The 18,560-nt window shown below is 28.3% G+C and overlaps 1 protein-coding gene across 1 annotated transcript in view; it reads left to right on the top strand.

The window, feature by feature from the left end:
- LOC111631757 (phosphatidylcholine:ceramide cholinephosphotransferase 2-like) overlaps positions 1-18,560 on the top strand; it is a 75,283-nt gene that overhangs the window by 34,051 nt on the left and 22,672 nt on the right. The window contains exon 5 of the mRNA XM_023376064.1: positions 9,415-9,590. Coding sequence (XP_023231832.1) covers positions 9,415-9,590 — 176 coding nt within the window. The remainder of the gene's footprint in view (positions 1-9,414; positions 9,591-18,560) is intronic.

Genomic DNA, 18,560 nt, shown 5'->3' on the forward strand with positions numbered 1-18,560 from the left:
AGTTTGGTTGTCATCTTAGGAAGACTGAAACAAGAAAATATTTATCTTCCAATAGTTATCTTTGTGTGGAATTCTAATTAAACAAACCATTTTTAAAAAATTTAAGCTATTGGGAATTAGGTACTGTTTAGTATTTCTCTAAAAGTAATATAGAAGAGTTATTATGATTATTAAATTCTGTTTTATTGTGAAATATTTTCAAGTGAATAGAGTATAAAGTTCTGTAATAATTAACTTACTCATAAATGAAATATGATTTACCTGAGAATTGTGTGTTTTCTTATTTTGAGTTTATTTTTATTTTATTCAATTACAGTAGAGCCTCGAAAACTCGGCACTCGATAACCCGGCACTCCAGATAACTCGGCCACACCCTGGCAGGGCAAAAAAATCCTTAGTTAATTAATTTTCATGATAAAGGCAGCTTTATGCCTCATAAAGTATTTTTCTGAGGTCTGTCTTATCAGGTAAATTACTGTACAGTGTATTCATTAATTTTCATTTTTATGTAGTAAAGGCTCTATGCCTTCATAAAAGACGTACTTTTCCTTTGTTTAAGGGTATTTGGGCAGTTTATTCTCTGTTGTATTCTGAAGTAAACAATACATACAAGTACAGTACAGTATTTTCTGAGGAAACACTCATACTTATTTTTTTTAACCCCATTCCTGATAACCCGGCATTTTCACAAACTCTGCCACCTTTCGGTCCACATTAGGCCGAGTTTTCGAGGCTGTACTATATAACCTAAACAAAATTAAATTCTTTTTATATGTAAATTGTTCTAGTTCAATTTACTTACTAAATATGAATGGAGCATAGATGCATGTTTCAGTATCCTATGCCGGCAGTCACCAACCTTTCCGACTTCATGGACTGCTATCATGGATTTTTTTAAAACGATACAGATATGTATAAACTTGTTTAATTATAACAAATTAGCATGAAGTTTGTTGCTGCTTGTTTGAAATAAGTATGTATTCTCTGCTCTTTTCCACAAAGGACAACAATCACACTGACAACATTATTTATTATTGATTATTTATTGGTTTATTGACATTATTATTTATTGATAAGTCATTTAATGTTTGGTTTTAGATTCAAATAAAAAAAAAACCCAGTGAGTGAGAAAAAACAACCAAGCATTTTGCATTTCTTTTTTTTTGTAATACTTCACATAACCTTGAGTTGATCAATGTTCAGATTTCTCCATGAACTACCAAAATTTTCTTGTATACCATCAGTAGTGCATGGATCAATGGTTGGTGATCGCTGATCTATTTTGCTTTTGAATTTATCTAGTTTTTTGTTACAAATACTCTTTTGTTACAAATACTCAAATGTTCTAGATCTTTGTTACAAATACTCTCACCAATTCTGTTGTAATGGCTTTAATTCACAATCTACTGAGAGTGCTTTTGCTCTGTTTTTTAACAACCTTTTTAAAATCTACAATACACTGATATCATGTATAATTATATACAAAAACACTCAGTATTTGCATAATGCAGGTACTTTCAACAATACAAAATCATTGTTATTGGGCTAATGTACATCTCAAATTTGGAACAGAACATCACTATATGCAATATAAAATTCTTGACAAATAAACATTTAAAATTTGCAATGGAACATGATGAGGTTCATGAGTATGAAAAAGAAAAAAAATTGAAAGAAAGGTGCAGTGGAACTTTCAAGACATTTTTATGCCATGAATCCATGGAGTGTTATAACACATGTGACTAGAGTAGTGGGTTGAAAAGTTTAAAAAGTGCAATTTGCAAGTTTGGAAGTTTCAAGTGTGGGTGTATTGCATGGGCACAAGATGCAAATGAAAAGTTATTTCCAAATAAATAATACTCTGATTGTCACAACACTTGAAGGGTAGTTTGGATTCACAACAGGTTGAAATTGGACTTTACAACTTGTTCAGCTCTGTGGAGCATCTAAATTTTATGATATTGTGTTGCTCTGCTAAATGACACTCCAGCATTCTGGTCAGGGTGTTGACATACATGTTTATATATATATATAAACATCCCAAGAACTTATTCTAAATTTAAAATTAAATTATAGTTACTACTATTGTTAAGAGATGACATCTAACTTTACTTATTTTAATCATGTAATTTCTAATTAATATTTTTAGCATATTTTTTCTCAATTTAATTTGGCTGATGGTTGGATGATTATTAATACATCAGATTCTTGGGATGTTTATATGTAGAGTTTAATGTGATGGAATGTATTTTGTCAAGTTGCTCATAAAGAATTGTGGGTTGACATATTTTTATAAACTGTAGATGAGCAACATAGAGCCTTTGTTCTGTTTCAGCAATGCTTTTTCATTTGTTTTTAACTTGTGGATCACATGTTTTAAATTTTTCAATGACAAAGCCATACTACCTTAGTTGTTTGTGTTATAACATTCCATGGACTCATGGCATTAAAATGTTTTGAGAGTTCCATTGCATCTTTTATTTTTATTTTTTTTTTTCTATTTTTTTTTTTACTTACCGAAACATTTGAGAATGGTTCTCTAAGCTTTTCTCAAAAATGAAAGAAACTAAATCATCATCTCCATATTAATGAAGTTGGAACAAATATACATGCTTTTCATGATCTTTATTCTTTAATTCTAATGTCTTTAGTGCTTAATACTATGGTCTCCAAAATATATTTCAAGCCCTTTGCCCTCTTTTCAGTTAGGCATTATTTGGTGATTTAACCTTAAATGTATATTTCTTAAGCTAAGGATAGAATGCAATTTTTTTTAACACTAATTAAAAGTTCTTTATTTAGTCTCAACATTCTATTTGAAACATCTAATTTCTTCTCACAATATGCAAATTGTGTCAGTGTAAGCCCTAAGGAACAATTGTATAATACACAAACATTATATAGTAATAATTTCTTCATGTATTGTCTTCATTGTATGTTGAAATTCCACATTTTTGTAGTTTTGAATTTTAGCACAAGATAAGAGCCTGGTTTTGTTCTAAATCAATTCTAGGTGTCAAACTGTGCAAAAGAAACTTAATATTACTAGTGAGATAAAACAATTGTTTTAAAGTAACTAGTATTGTTCATACAGACAAATACATAACAGACTAAATGTTAATCATGTATACATTTATTATTTTAATATACTATTCTTTTTAATTGAATTTTGTGTTTTAATTATCAAATTATTTCAAAAAACAATAAAATAATGCATGTTGAAGCAATACTATTCTTGTTGATTATAAGTTAGTTCTTTTGGAAAAAATTAATGCCAAAGGTTTACTTTTTATAATCCATTAATCCATGATAGTTTAAAAATCTATTACTGTTTCATAAAAACAAAAGATTGTGAGTGAATAATACTAATGCACTACAGTCTTCATTTTCTGTTTTGCTGATTAATATTTTTAAAATAACATTCTGATATTAATGAAGTAATGTTTTACTTGGGTATAAGATTGCAATACACAAAAAGACAGTACAGTGGGTGATTGGTTAACGAACATAATCCGTTCCAAGACTTTGTTCGCTATCCGAATTGTTCGTTAACCGATTATCGATTTACCATAGGTTTTAATGTAATTTAATTAATTCGTTCTGGAGACCGCCAAAAATAAAAAAATATATGCTTTTATACTACGTTTATTTATACGTAATAATAAAAGTATATACATGCACAGTCTTGCGTTTTTATTAGTTATGTTTTTTCCATTTGAAAGGGTTAAAGAATCTGTCTAATGTCGATTGCTTTTCTCTCTTCTTCAGGATTTTTTGTAAGTAATTAATAGGATTGCAATTGTAGAAATCCCCAAGCCTCAACCTGGTTTGGATGCCATTCTAAGACCATTGTTCTGACATCTTCCCACTTCTTCAAAAGATCTTAAATAGCAAATATCGGCATTAATCCTCTTTTTCAGAAGAAAACATATCTTGCTGAGTTTCCTGGTGGTCTTCATTCAAAAGTTTTTGACGTTCTTTTGTCGTCAGATCCGTTTCAGGTTCCATTATGAACTCTTTGATGTTCTTTATTTCTCAGATGTGACTTTTATTACGCCTTTAGCTGCTTGAGTCTTCTTGATTATACAGTATTTTTCTTAAACAAGATTGAACTATGGCCTACTGTAGACCTGTTCGCGCCATACTGTCCAGCAACATTACGCATCTTCTGCCCATTTTCTACCTTTGCTATTATACTCTCACCTTTTGAAAAGAAAAAAAAAACAGACGCAAAACTTAACTTGTGCCGACCCGACAGTCTCGCGAATACATAAAAGAATTGTTTTGTCAGAAAAATAAAAGGCTGGAATTACAAGGGAGAATTTCAAAGTTCGGAGGAATACTATCTGATTGGTATATACCGGCTTGAGCGTCGATGTCGACGTCTCCCACAATCCGAAAAGTTTCGAATTGTTGCCCGAAGACAAAAGAAGACCAATCGGTATTCATTATTTTACGTCGCTTCTTCTTGTGTTCGTTCTGTGCAGCGTTCGTTATCCGATCATGTGTTCGTTGTCCGAACATAAAAATCTTTCGCGAAAGTATTTGTTATCCGATCTGTTCGTTAACCGATCACTCACTGTATACTTGTATATTGCAGTCAGATATTAGTCTCCATTCCATCAATGTGCATTGAAATTAATGTTTTATCATTTTGATATTTCATTTTTCTCAAATATTTTAAATTGGTTTTAATTATCTTAAACTGTAAAATATTTGCAACAGTTAACAACTATTTGTATTATTATTTTTTTTAATTCTTTAAATATAAAAATAAATAAGTCCTTCATTTAAAAATCCTCAGATTATTTTTATATACAGGGTCTTCCAAAAAGAATATTACAATGTTAAATTATTGTAATTATGTTCATTATTGTCTGAGAAGTTTGAGATGTACACCAATCAACAGAGTAAACAAGTTTTGTCTCCTATCTTTCCTATCTGCATTCAAATATCTTGTTGTCTGCTATCTCTAGAAAGCACTGTAAATGAAAATGGCAACTTTCCATAGAGAAGGTGTTTTGTGTTTTGCAGTTTGAAAAGTCAAAATCACTCATCATTGTACAATATGAGTAATCTGCAAGAGCTGTAGAATTATGGTTGCCTTTGGGATAGGTATGGCAATAGATATGCTGTAGCAAATATCCAACCAAATACTCATTTTTTCTACATGTGCCAAATGATGCAAGGTGCACATTGAGAAATTGTAAGAAGCATGTGAGATTTGGACAGTTTTTAATGTTAATGTACATTGCAATGTTTTCAAATAATAATTAACTCAATTACAATAATTTAAAATGGTAACATTCTTTTTGGAAGATCATATATATATATATATATTTTAATAAACTTTCTTAAATAAGTAATTATTTTGCTAGTAATCTTTGTTCCTTTATTAAATTTAATGTTAATACAAATTGCATTTAACTTCTGATTAATGATGGTTATGATGATTTTCGTGTCTTTCAATTTAGTGTTTTTATATTTTAAACTGTAATGGTAAATTTTCGGAATGGTGCAGGCCTTACAACTTTAATAATAAAATGTTAACTTAGCACAAACACATTTATGTATGAATTTAAAGAACTTAAATGTGTTTGTGCTAAGTTAACATTTTCTGGTCTATGGGTGAGTGTAACTTGTCAAGTTTGTTTTCATCAAAAGAACCAAGTTTTACTTGTTCAGTTTTACCTGTTCTACAGAGCTTGATGGCTTAGACTCATCTATAGGCAACATAGGAAGTACTGTACATTTAATGAAAAAACTATTGCCTAAGAAAGTTATTGGTCAATAAAGCTTTAGCTTATATAATTGATAATCTTAGCTTAAAAATACTAGAAATACCAAAGTAAAATGTTTAAAGCTTTTTTATTTATCAATCACTCCAACTAAGATAAAAATCAGACTTTATTCATATTTTTAAAAAGCTTATTTTATTACAATTTAAGAATTTTTTATTATGATTACTCTATTAATTTTAATGTTGACAAAAGTACAAAGTAGCAAATCTCAAAACATTGTAATTTCAAATGCCTGTGTAGATTGGAATATACACAGGCATTTTCAAGAGTAAACATCCAGTCCAGAAAGTGTTTAACTTTTTCTTCAAATTTATAAGTTCCAAAATAATTATAAAAACAGATGGAGTCAGAATTTTTTTCCCTTATTCTTCTTACATAAATGTAAAATATACAAAAAAATTATATTTCTCTTTTTCTTCTGACTTTTGGATATTATATAAACTTCAGATCTTAAAACATTAAACCAATAATAACTAAAAAATTAAATTCTGGTATATTTGAAACCATGTCCAGTAATTTTTAGTAATTCGAACACAAATCAATTATTGTATTTATTCAGACACTTGGCAAATCTCATCATTAAATTTTATTCAGTTGATACATGTTCATTGTATTTTTACATGTTTCGGGCATTCCTTGCCCCTCTTCAGCCAACTAAAATAAAAGTTTACAAGTTACAACAGTTTTATAAACAAACAAATAAGGTCATGTTTTCCAAAATATGCCAAAATTAAATATACAATTAAAAACTCATAAGATAGGAGAGAAAGTTCAGCCAATAATAGACTTTAAGTATTCAACACTATATAACTTAGAAAAATTTTTAAAGCAGCAACTTAAGGAATACCACAACTCACAATTTGCAATTAGAAACACAGATGAACTTTTAGACGAACTAAATCAAATCAGTATGGAAGAAAACTTTAAGATAGCAAGTCTTGACATTATAGATATGTATCTGTCAATAACGTGGGATCTAATAGAGGATAAATTAAAAAATCTTAAAGTTAAAAATGAAATAGTAAGTTCAATAGAATTTGCATACAGAAGTAATTATTTTGAGGCTGATGATGATTTTCATACACAGACAAGTGGGATAAGCATGGGTTCAGTAATAGGACCAAAATTAGCAGAATTAATAATGGTAGATATAGATAACAAAATTAGCAATATAAGAGGTGTAAAATTTTATAAAAGATATGTGGATGATATTCTAATAATATACAACAAAACAGAAATTAAGATAGAAGAAATCAACAAGCAAGTTAATAATATACAAGAAGAGATAAAGTATAAAACAGAAATAGAAGATACAACCACAAAAGAAATTAACTATTTGGACATTACGATAAGAAGATTAAAACAAAGCTTGTAATTTAGAATATTTAGAAAACCAGGTTCGAGTCAGATAGCAATAAGATATCAGTCTAACGTACCACTTTATGTCAAATATAATATATTTAAAATGGAATATTCTAAGATAAAAAACAGAACAAGTGAAGAAATACACATATTTGCAGATTTAACCGAATTAAAAAAGAAATTTCTCCTGGCAGGTTACCCACAAAGACTGTTAAAAAAAATGGGAACTTAGAATGAATAAATCTTAAAACGCCACGAGACAATAAAAAAACAAATGATATAAAGTACTGTATATTGGTTTCCCATACATCAAAGGACTACACGAACAAATTGATAATGAAATAAGTAATATAAACTTTAAGTTAGCACCGTCATACTAAAAAATGTATACAAGACTAAAACAACTCAACACTGTAAAAAAACAACTACTACCAACTGAAGCTAAGAATGTGGTATATAAGATTCATTGTACTTGTAACGATAATATTATATAGGAGAAACTAAAAGGAAGTTAAAAACCAGATTAAAAGAACATATAGCAGATCTAAAATATAATAGAATAAATTCTGCCTTTCATGATCATTGAACTCTGAATGATTGTATTGAATAACATTGATAAAGATAACGTACAAATGCTCCTCAAAGAAAAAGAAACATATCATCGTAAGTTCAAAGAAAGCATAGAAATTATCAAAAGTAATAAATGTATAAATAAAAAACTTAAGTATTAAAATAAAAGGAAACTTGCTCAATATCTTATAAAATTAAAAACCTTTTAAAAAAATGTTGCCACAAGGTGGCCTACTCATCATGTGACTGTGTAGAAAACAGTGGGCAAGCTCAACTGGGGGAAAGATTGGCAGAATATGTTTGTCTTTGACTTAGATGAAAGACCAGTATGTAAATTTTAGTATTGTTGTTAAATCGATTTGAACGTGATAATAAATGTATAAGGAAAAATTTTAAAATTGTTTAAATTTCAAAATGAATAACTAGGTACATAATTTGTAGTATTGTTATCAAAATAGTTGTATACAAGATAATTAATGTAAAATCTTTAGATAATATGAAGTTAAATATGTAAAAAAAAATTTTAAACATTTTTTAGATAATAAGAAGTGGTATGTGTAAAAGTGTTTTAAAGATACAAACCTTACAAACGAGTTTAATGTGCAGAAAAATTTTATAATTTTAACTTTCAGTAATCTGTAATCAAAAAAGGTATGTTTTGGAAAACATGACCTTTTGTTTGTTTATAAAACTGTTGTAACTTGTGAACTTTTATTTTAGTTGGCTGAAGAGGGGCAAGGAATGCCCAAAACATGTAAAAGTACAATGATCACGTATCAACTGAATAAAATTTAATGATGAGATTTGCCAAGTGTCTGAATAAATACAATAATTGATTTGTGTTCGAATTACTAAAAAATTAAAGTTAAAAAGGTATAAAAAGAAATCAGTTTTTAGTGGGGCTAACAGTACACAGTAGATAACTGTGAACTGTTAGCCCCACTGAAGAGGCCTTTCATAGGCAAAATGTATTTTGGGAGCTTATTAGTAATATAAATAAAAGTTTTTCTCTGCAAATTGATTTCTTTTTATACTTTTTTAATTTTAATTTTTAGTTAGTATTGGTTTAATGTTTTAAGATTTGAAGTTTATATAATATCCGAAAAGTCAGAAGAGAAAGAAAAATATAATTTTTTTGTATATTTTACATTTATGTATGAAGAATTTAAGTTATAATAGGTTTTTATCTGATATTATTTTTCTAATAGTTATAAAATTTTTATTATACTTTTCTTAATTTTGTATTCTTCAGGTTTTTTTTCTTTGTATAAATTTAAAAATTAATTTGGATTAGCAAGAGTTCACTCTATACCTTTTTATTAGCAAAATTTCTTAAATGTTACATTTAATTTTCGTTTTTCTAAGTTTATAAATCATAATCCAGAACAATTCAAATTACATTCCAATATTGAAATTGTAAATTTTCTTTATGTTTCAAAGTCTTGATTGAAATTTATATTATTGAAATGGATCTTAAAGATGAATTTAGTTAATCTGAGGATGTTTTTGTATTTGAATGAATGACTTTTCTCTTAAATATAATACTTTTATTTTTTTTTAGTCTACATAATTAAAAACAGAGGTTAAAATTTATTTTTTATATATATATTATTAATTTATTTATTAATTTTTATGTTAAAACTGTAAAAATTATCGTAACGATTAAGGAAATATTTTGCAGATGGTCCTCGAAAATATTTTATATTACCTTGTATAGTGTGGCTGGCAAGCGCAGTCGGAATATTTATGGTCCTGCTTTCTCGAGGTCATTACACCGTGGATGTCGTCATTGCATATTATGTCACAACAAGAGTATTTTGGATATATCATACAATGGCCAATAATCCATCTTTAAAAGTATGTACAAGAAGTTAAATTTTAGTATTTTAATAATTTTTTTCACCTTATTTAATAACATATTTAATTACAATAAAATTCTTAATCAGCACAACTATGATTGGTTCTGTTTATAAATTTTGTTGTTGTATATATAAGAATAGAAGTGTTTTTATTTGCAATACTAGTCTGAATTTCTGTTTGTAATAGCTTTGATAAACTATGCTGTTAAAAATAAATAAACTGAAAAAATCAGCTAGCTTCAGTCTATATATGATATATATTGTAAGGTAGCCAACCCGGTTGAGATAGGGGACTTGAAAACCCACTCCTTGGCACCTGTGTAAGGTCACCAACTTTTAGGTGGGATTAATTTATCCCAAGTCAGGATGATCCTCAGGGGAGGTTGTATGTGGGCTGTGATGGAGGAGGCAAATGATGACAAGTGTTTTCACAAGAAAGCCATTTATTTGTTAACATTTATGCTTACATCAACAATTGAGTCCTTCACTAGTCCTTCCTTTGGAGAGGCAGAGAGGCGAGAACTTTGGTGCCGGTCATAGCCCTGGGCCGGACAAGATGAGATCACTGGGCAAAACAGATGATCGGGAAATGGTGCGGTGGAGTTCTAAGTTGATGGCGACGACACAACTCAATACAGATCATGACTTTTTCTGGAATACAGAGAAGACTCTTCTTCAACCTTGAAATTCTGATTTTTATAGCCTTTCCCCCCTATTCTTATTTCAGATTGGTCCCTCATACCATTCCTCACTTTCCGATTGGTTTTCCCTTTGTCTCCAAGTGCAAGACAAAACCTCTTCGGGTCATGGGAAAGGTCTGATTCAAGGTGTTCATTTGATACCTCTTTGTTGACTCTGCCTGGAGATTGTTTATAAAACAATAACACCTGCACTCAATTTAGGCCATTGTTTGTGCATTTTTTTTAAGGCCAAGAATTTAACAATCATTTTCATCTATTAAAAATTTTCCTTTTTTTGTTTGAGAAGGTTTATCTCGGCTAACATTTTATAGACTCACAAGTCAGTGATCTACCTATTTATGAACGTTCTTGTTAGAGTTTGTCTTTTGCTAAGCCCTTGACAGATAGTGTGACACACTCGAACCATTCCGAATCTTGTTGTTTACATCTGGTGTCACATAAGAATTTCGAGGTTTACTTGAGTCCAAACCTCGTCTGGGAACCCACAATATGCTATGTTACAATAAGGATATACAGTATAATTATTATGTGAAAGTCCATTATACAATATTCAATTTGTAAAAGAGAGTAGCTTAAGCATTGAGTTTTTATGGGTAGCTGTTGTCATTGAAGTTACCTGAAATCTTTTATTAATTAATTAATTTTAAATATAACTAATTTTTCATTATTCAGTAACGTATAAAGTATTTGTTTTTATAAGAACTTAAGTTATTAAAGTTCTAAATTCTGGTTGTAAAATTTTTTGTTAGTTTTCATGAGTGTAGTGATAATGATAAATTAATCAGATGGCAGTTAATCAGACTATACTGGCAACTTTAAAATTTTGCTTTAAATTAACATTTTAACAGTGTCTTATAATTATTTTAATATAAGCCACATTTGTAACTTTGTACATGTTAATAGGATAATTAAATTTATTCCCTGCTTTCCCCAATATATTCTTATTAATCAATTGATACATTGTAACTCTTATAGGTAGATTAAAAATTACTAGTGTCAAATCTTGTGCAATAATTTGTGGTTATCTGTCAGAGGTGTTGTGCAATTTCTGCTTTCTCCAAGTTCTAGCAAAAACTGTTTAATTCTCATCAACTTAGATTTGCAACAGTGTTATTTGTTAAGTATTGAGTCCTTTTTTTTCAGTATACTAACTGAATTACAATAAAAAAACAAGAGAAATTGAGTGTGTTGGATAAGGAAAAGTTTTTGAACGTATTTTATATAAGATTTAGTCTTTTACCATGTATGGATCAAATTATAACTTTGATCAACTTAGTATTCTTAATTTATTATGTCTTAAATTGTTTTATATTGTATTATCTTATATTTTAACTTAATGTTTAAGTAATGAATTGTATTAATTTTAATTTTATATTAATTTTTAATAACATGTTAGTAAAGTTTTGTGTTATTTTTACTGTTAATTTTTTGTATTTTAGATGTGTGAAATTTGTTACGTGGGGGAAGAAATCATGTGTCATTGGACATTTCTAACTGAATGTAGAATAAATAAATAAATAAATAAGGAATAAATATTAAGAAGGAAAGATTATGGGATATATAATAATTTGCTTAATGGTCTAAAAATTGAAGATGTACAACAATTTAGTACAGTTCGTTCAGATATTCTCAATATAACACAGTTGCAGAAAATATGGCCAAGTAGATATAAAATGTCATCTTTCTCAGAACCACTTTTCTTTATTTTCACTTCCTGATTTCTTAGATTTTAAATACTACTACTATTGTAACTGGAGAAACACTAAACTTAGGACTTTAGAACCTGAAGATAGGGCTTAAGATTGCTGAAAACATTTGTTTTACAGTGTAAATATTGAACTTTATTGCTGGAGTTTCAGTGTAATATGTAAGTTTAGGTTCCTTAGATTGCATAATTTTTGATATTTCATTTCTATTGATATTAAGATTTGTTGCAATTAATTTTAACATTTTCTTGTGTTTTATTTTGATTTCTATCATTTGTAATGTAGAAATTTTTGAAAATAAGCCAAACAGTTTTCTGCGGAATATTAATCTCTATTGGTCCTGTTAGTCAATTTGCAGAGATTTCTGTGGTAGATCTGACACATTTTAGTCAAATCATCACTGCTGAGACAAGTATTGTTTTTTCTTGAAAATGTATCCAAATTCTGTAAACTGCCTTTATCACTTGAGAATTGTCTCATGCCATTGGATTTTGTGGTATTTTCTTGTGAATAATGATGCAAACACTTCATAAGATATTTAAATCTTCATTATTNGATCTGTTCGTTAACCGATCACTCACTGTATACTTGTATATTGCAGTCAGATATTAGTCTCCATTCCATCAATGTGCATTGAAATTAATGTTTTATCATTTTGATATTTCATTTTTCTCAAATATTTTAAATTGGTTTTAATTATCTTAAACTGTAAAATATTTGCAACAGTTAACAACTATTTGTATTATTATTTTTTTTAATTCTTTAAATATAAAAATAAATAAGTCCTTCATTTAAAAATCCTCAGATTATTTTTATATACAGGGTCTTCCAAAAAGAATATTACAATGTTAAATTATTGTAATTATGTTCATTATTGTCTGAGAAGTTTGAGATGTACACCAATCAACAGAGTAAACAAGTTTTGTCTCCTATCTTTCCTATCTGCATTCAAATATCTTGTTGTCTGCTATCTCTAGAAAGCACTGTAAATGAAAATGGCAACTTTCCATAGAGAAGGTGTTTTGTGTTTTGCAGTTTGAAAAGTCAAAATCACTCATCATTGTACAATATGAGTAATCTGCAAGAGCTGTAGAATTATGGTTGCCTTTGGGATAGGTATGGCAATAGATATGCTGTAGCAAATATCCAACCAAATACTCATTTTTTCTACATGTGCCAAATGATGCAAGGTGCACATTGAGAAATTGTAAGAAGCATGTGAGATTTGGACAGTTTTTAATGTTAATGTACATTGCAATGTTTTCAAATAATAATTAACTCAATTACAATAATTTAAAATGGTAACATTCTTTTTGGAAGATCATATATATATATATATATTTTAATAAACTTTCTTAAATAAGTAATTATTTTGCTAGTAATCTTTGTTCCTTTATTAAATTTAATGTTAATACAAATTGCATTTAACTTCTGATTAATGATGGTTATGATGATTTTCGTGTCTTTCAATTTAGTGTTTTTATATTTTAAACTGTAATGGTAAATTTTCGGAATGGTGCAGGCCTTACAACTTTAATAATAAAATGTTAACTTAGCACAAACACATTTATGTATGAATTTAAAGAACTTAAATGTGTTTGTGCTAAGTTAACATTTTCTGGTCTATGGGTGAGTGTAACTTGTCAAGTTTGTTTTCATCAAAAGAACCAAGTTTTACTTGTTCAGTTTTACCTGTTCTACAGAGCTTGATGGCTTAGACTCATCTATAGGCAACATAGGAAGTACTGTACATTTAATGAAAAAACTATTGCCTAAGAAAGTTATTGGTCAATAAAGCTTTAGCTTATATAATTGATAATCTTAGCTTAAAAATACTAGAAATACCAAAGTAAAATGTTTAAAGCTTTTTTATTTATCAATCACTCCAACTAAGATAAAAATCAGACTTTATTCATATTTTTAAAAAGCTTATTTTATTACAATTTAAGAATTTTTTATTATGATTACTCTATTAATTTTAATGTTGACAAAAGTACAAAGTAGCAAATCTCAAAACATTGTAATTTCAAATGCCTGTGTAGATTGGAATATACACAGGCATTTTCAAGAGTAAACATCCAGTCCAGAAAGTGTTTAACTTTTTCTTCAAATTTATAAGTTCCAAAATAATTATAAAAACAGATGGAGTCAGAATTTTTTTCCCTTATTCTTCTTACATAAATGTAAAATATACAAAAAAATTATATTTCTCTTTTTCTTCTGACTTTTGGATATTATATAAACTTCAGATCTTAAAACATTAAACCAATAATAACTAAAAAATTAAATTCTGGTATATTTGAAACCATGTCCAGTAATTTTTAGTAATTCGAACACAAATCAATTATTGTATTTATTCAGACACTTGGCAAATCTCATCATTAAATTTTATTCAGTTGATACATGTTCATTGTATTTTTACATGTTTCGGGCATTCCTTGCCCCTCTTCAGCCAACTAAAATAAAAGTTTACAAGTTACAACAGTTTTATAAACAAACAAATAAGGTCATGTTTTCCAAAATATGCCAAAATTAAATATACAATTAAAAACTCATAAGATAGGAGAGAAAGTTCAGCCAATAATAGACTTTAAGTATTCAACACTATATAACTTAGAAAAATTTTTAAAGCAGCAACTTAAGGAATACCACAACTCACAATTTGCAATTAGAAACACAGATGAACTTTTAGACGAACTAAATCAAATCAGTATGGAAGAAAACTTTAAGATAGCAAGTCTTGACATTATAGATATGTATCTGTCAATAACGTGGGATCTAATAGAGGATAAATTAAAAAATCTTAAAGTTAAAAATGAAATAGTAAGTTCAATAGAATTTGCATACAGAAGTAATTATTTTGAGGCTGATGATGATTTTCATACACAGACAAGTGGGATAAGCATGGGTTCAGTAATAGGACCAAAATTAGCAGAATTAATAATGGTAGATATAGATAACAAAATTAGCAATATAAGAGGTGTAAAATTTTATAAAAGATATGTGGATGATATTCTAATAATATACAACAAAACAGAAATTAAGATAGAAGAAATCAACAAGCAAGTTAATAATATACAAGAAGAGATAAAGTATAAAACAGAAATAGAAGATACAACCACAAAAGAAATTAACTATTTGGACATTACGATAAGAAGATTAAAACAAAGCTTGTAATTTAGAATATTTAGAAAACCAGGTTCGAGTCAGATAGCAATAAGATATCAGTCTAACGTACCACTTTATGTCAAATATAATATATTTAAAATGGAATATTCTAAGATAAAAAACAGAACAAGTGAAGAAATACACATATTTGCAGATTTAACCGAATTAAAAAAGAAATTTCTCCTGGCAGGTTACCCACAAAGACTGTTAAAAAAAATGGGAACTTAGAATGAATAAATCTTAAAACGCCACGAGACAATAAAAAAACAAATGATATAAAGTACTGTATATTGGTTTCCCATACATCAAAGGACTACACGAACAAATTGATAATGAAATAAGTAATATAAACTTTAAGTTAGCACCGTCATACTAAAAAATGTATACAAGACTAAAACAACTCAACACTGTAAAAAAACAACTACTACCAACTGAAGCTAAGAATGTGGTATATAAGATTCATTGTACTTGTAACGATAATATTATATAGGAGAAACTAAAAGGAAGTTAAAAACCAGATTAAAAGAACATATAGCAGATCTAAAATATAATAGAATAAATTCTGCCTTTCATGATCATTGAACTCTGAATGATTGTATTGAATAACATTGATAAAGATAACGTACAAATGCTCCTCAAAGAAAAAGAAACATATCATCGTAAGTTCAAAGAAAGCATAGAAATTATCAAAAGTAATAAATGTATAAATAAAAAACTTAAGTATTAAAATAAAAGGAAACTTGCTCAATATCTTATAAAATTAAAAACCTTTTAAAAAAATGTTGCCACAAGGTGGCCTACTCATCATGTGACTGTGTAGAAAACAGTGGGCAAGCTCAACTGGGGGAAAGATTGGCAGAATATGTTTGTCTTTGACTTAGATGAAAGACCAGTATGTAAATTTTAGTATTGTTGTTAAATCGATTTGAACGTGATAATAAATGTATAAGGAAAAATTTTAAAATTGTTTAAATTTCAAAATGAATAACTAGGTACATAATTTGTAGTATTGTTATCAAAATAGTTGTATACAAGATAATTAATGTAAAATCTTTAGATAATATGAAGTTAAATATGTAAAAAAAATTTTAAACATTTTTTAGATAATAAGAAGTGGTATGTGTAAAAGTGTTTTAAAGATACAAACCTTACAAACGAGTTTAATGTGCAGAAAAATTTTATAATTTTAACTTTCAGTAATCTGTAATCAAAAAAGGTATGTTTTGGAAAACATGACCTTTTGTTTGTTTATAAAACTGTTGTAACTTGTGAACTTTTATTTTAGTTGGCTGAAGAGGGGCAAGGAATGCCCAAAACATGTAAAAGTACAATGATCACGTATCAACTGAATAAAATTTAATGATGAGATTTGCCAAGTGTCTGAATAAATACAATAATTGATTTGTGTTCGAATTACTAAAAAATTAAAGTTAAAAAGGTATAAAAAGAAATCAGTTTTTAGTGGGGCTAACAGTACACAGTAGATAACTGTGAACTGTTAGCCCCACTGAAGAGGCCTTTCATAGGCAAAATGTATTTTGGGAGCTTATTAGTAATATAAATAAAAGTTTTTCTCTGCAAATTGATTTCTTTTTATACTTTTTTAATTTTAATTTTTAGTTAGTATTGGTTTAATGTTTTAAGATTTGAAGTTTATATAATATCCGAAAAGTCAGAAGAGAAAGAAAAATATAATTTTTTTGTATATTTTACATTTATGTATGAAGAATTTAAGTTATAATAGGTTTTTATCTGATATTATTTTTCTAATAGTTATAAAATTTTTATTATACTTTTCTTAATTTTGTATTCTTCAGGTTTTTTTTCTTTGTATAAATTTAAAAATTAATTTGGATTAGCAAGAGTTCACTCTATACCTTTTTATTAGCAAAATTTCTTAAATGTTACATTTAATTTTCGTTTTTCTAAGTTTATAAATCATAATCCAGAACAATTCAAATTACATTCCAATATTGAAATTGTAAATTTTCTTTATGTTTCAAAGTCTTGATTGAAATTTATATTATTGAAATGGATCTTAAAGATGAATTTAGTTAATCTGAGGATGTTTTTGTATTTGAATGAATGACTTTTCTCTTAAATATAATACTTTTATTTTTTTTTAGTCTACATAATTAAAAACAGAGGTTAAAATTAATTTTTTATATATATATTATTAATTTATTTATTAATTTTTATGTTAAAACTGTAAAAATTATCGTAACGATTAAGGAAATATTTTGCAGATGGTCCTCGAAAATATTTTATATTACCTTGTATAGTGTGGCTGGCAAGCGCAGTCGGAATATTTATGGTCCTGCTTTCTCGAGGTCATTACACCGTGGATGTCGTCATTGCATATTATGTCACAACAAGAGTATTTTGGATATATCATACAATGGCCAATAATCCATCTTTAAAAGTATGTACAAGAAGTTAAATTTTAGTATTTTAATAATTTTTTTCACCTTATTTAATAACATATTTAATTACAATAAAATTCTTAATCAGCACAACTATGATTGGTTCTGTTTATAAATTTTGTTGTTGTATATATAAGAATAGAAGTGTTTTTATTTGCAATACTAGTCTGAATTTCTGTTTGTAATAGCTTTGATAAACTATGCTGTTAAAAATAAATAAACTGAAAAAATCAGCTAGCTTCAGTCTATATATGATATATATTGTAAGGTAGCCAACCCGGTTGAGATAGGGGACTTGAAAACCCACTCCTTGGCACCTGTGTAAGGTCACCAACTTTTAGGTGGGATTAATTTATCCCAAGTCAGGATGATCCTCAGGGGAGGTTGTATGTGGTCTGTGATGGAGGAGGCAAATGATGACAAGTGTTTTCACAAGAAAGCCATTTATTTGTTAACATTTATGCTTACATCAACAATTGAGTCCTTCACTAGTCCTTCCTTTGGAGAGGCAGAGAGGCGAGAACTTTGGTGCCGGTCATAGCCCTGGGCCGGACAAGATGAGATCACTGGGCAAAACAGATGATCGGGAAATGGTGCGGTGGAGTTCTAAGTTGATGGCGACGACACAACTCAATACAGATCATGACTTTTTCTGGAATACAGAGAAGACTCTTCTTCAACCTTGAAATTCTGATTTTTATAGCCTTTCCCCCCCCTATTCTTATTTCAGATTGGTCCCTCATACCATTCCTCACTTTCCGATTGGTTTTCCCTTTGTCTCCAAGTGCAAGACGAAACCTCTTCGGGTCATGGGAAAGGTCTGATTCAAGGTGTTCATTTGATACCTCTTTGTTGACTCTGCCTGGAGATTGTTTATAAAACAATAACACCTGCACTCAATTTAGGCCATTGTTTGTGCATTTTTTTTTAAGCCAAGAATTTAACAATCATTTTCATCTTTCATCTATCA

Source organism: Centruroides sculpturatus, unplaced genomic scaffold (genome assembly GCF_000671375.1).
Source record: "Centruroides sculpturatus isolate CEXI.00-Female unplaced genomic scaffold, Cexi_2.0 scaffold705, whole genome shotgun sequence".
Taxonomy (NCBI): Eukaryota; Metazoa; Arthropoda; class Arachnida; order Scorpiones; family Buthidae; genus Centruroides; species Centruroides sculpturatus.